This window comes from Austrofundulus limnaeus, unplaced genomic scaffold, assembly GCF_001266775.1.
Source record: "Austrofundulus limnaeus strain Quisiro unplaced genomic scaffold, Austrofundulus_limnaeus-1.0 Scaffold424, whole genome shotgun sequence".
NCBI classification, from domain to species: Eukaryota; Metazoa; Chordata; class Actinopteri; order Cyprinodontiformes; family Rivulidae; genus Austrofundulus; species Austrofundulus limnaeus.
This window is the reverse complement of record NW_013952826.1, coordinates 255,969-257,751: the sequence shown is the minus strand read 5'-3', so window position 1 is coordinate 257,751 and position 1,783 is coordinate 255,969. Positions and strand designations below refer to the sequence as shown.

At 33.8% G+C, this 1,783-nt stretch overlaps 1 protein-coding gene across 1 annotated transcript in view; it reads left to right on the top strand.

Annotated features, from left to right (window-relative positions):
* Positions 1-1,342, top strand: part of LOC106529141 (uncharacterized) — a gene marked incomplete in the record, with an annotated part of 32,632 nt that extends 31,290 nt beyond the window's left edge. Inside the window, 1 exon segment of the mRNA XM_014024477.1 lies at positions 879-1,342. Coding sequence (XP_013879931.1) covers positions 879-1,035 — 157 coding nt within the window.
* Positions 1,343-1,783: the final 441 nt, after the last annotated feature.

The following is a 1,783-nucleotide window of genomic DNA, read 5'->3' as shown; positions in this document are numbered from 1 at the left end:
CTTAAAAGCAATGTCGAACTTTATTTTTTCTTAGCTCAACATTTGTTAGTTTCCTAACTTTAGCTCCTGAAGCGTAACTTCAATGATTCTTTGAGTTTACTGTGAATAAAATGACTTTAATATTCCAAGTTGTGCAGAATAAGGTTCAATGCAGCCGTTGCAGATATCTTTGAAATCAGTTTCTGTTTTAAGCTGTCTTCTTTCAGCCTCCATAAACTCTTATTCTTTGACGACTTCCATCATTTCAGGTATCGCTACGTATTAAAACAACCATTTATTTTACTTTAGATTTATGTAAAGAAAATCAAACTCTGTGGATTTTGTTTCAGTTTCTTTCCATTTAGGTTTCACAAATGGAAGAACAAGAAAACAACATGRTTTTCTTTTTGCAATTTTATTTTGAAACAGAAAAAACAAAGAATGAACCATGCACGCATTCTTGTCTTTGTTTTAAATGTAAAAACAAAGAAAGAAAGAAAGCAACATAGCTTTTTTTAAATTTTGCAATTGCTGTTTTTTAAATTTAGTTTCTTTAGATTTCTCTTTTATTTTGAAAAAGAAAAACCAAAGAACGAACCATACATGAGTTCAGTTTAATGGTTGTAAAGTTAATAAAAACAGAGTCCAGTCGTCACATCTCATAAACTTATATTTAATTCACAGTGGAATGTAATAAATGTTAAATATTTAGCAGTTTTTAATAACAAATAAGATTATTGACTGTTTTTGATTCAGATTTAAATGTCATAATTATAAATATTTTAGAAACACTTGATAAAAGAGGAAACATACCTGTTTGTTTGAACAGGTTCTATAAAAGTAACTCAGGTGTGTTTTTATTTGTCTCTTTGTTTGTTTGTTTGTTTGTTGTCCCACAGCTCTGAGTCGGTGCGGCGCCGCAGCGACATGTTCTACCTTCAGCCGAGGCGCCGCTGCGTCCCCAGCAACCCGCTGTGGTTCTCCATGACGCCGCTGGACGACGCCACCATGGAGGCCATGATCGTTCGAAGCCTCGCCGTCCGACAGCAGAGGTGAGACGGACCACCTGCTGGGGGACGCTTCAACACTTCTGTCACTTCAAAAACTACGTATCATTAACACAACGGTCAGTTCAAACTTTTTCACACCATGTTWAGATTTTTGTTCAGCCTGGATGGTTATAAAATAATAAAACTTCAGGTTTTTTTTTGTATTTTTCTAGAAACTGAATGTTTCATTTTCAACAGATTTTGATCAGATCAGGTTTATAACTCGCTGCTTCTGTTGTCTTTATTAAATGTTTGAAAAGTTTTTTTTTCAACTTTTCTCTGCAGCATCAATAAAAACCTACAAATTGTTTAAAGGTTTGTTTTTTATTGTGAAAGTTTCACAATCGTTCACGATATTCAGGTCATTTTTTTACTCCGKATGTTTCTTGAACCGTAACTCGTTCTGCAATTTTTGTGCTATTTGATTAATTCATACATCAAAACGTTCAGCTCCTTCAGGACATTCAAGCTCTGACTTTTGGTGTTTCAGCTGTTWATACTTTTTTAGCTACTTCACTTTTTCAGCCACATTTTTCCCATTTAAAATGAATGGAGCTGTTTTCAACAAAGTGTTTCCAAATCTTTAGTTTTTCTGATTTTTCTAACTTCCTTCTGCTGATTTTAGCTTTTTTCTGCTATATCAGCTATATTTCAGCTTCTTTCTGCTATTTTCTGCAATTTTGGCTAATGTTCAGCTGTTATTAGCTTTTTTGAGCTAAATTCACATTTTGGTGGCTATTTCAGCTTCTTTCTGC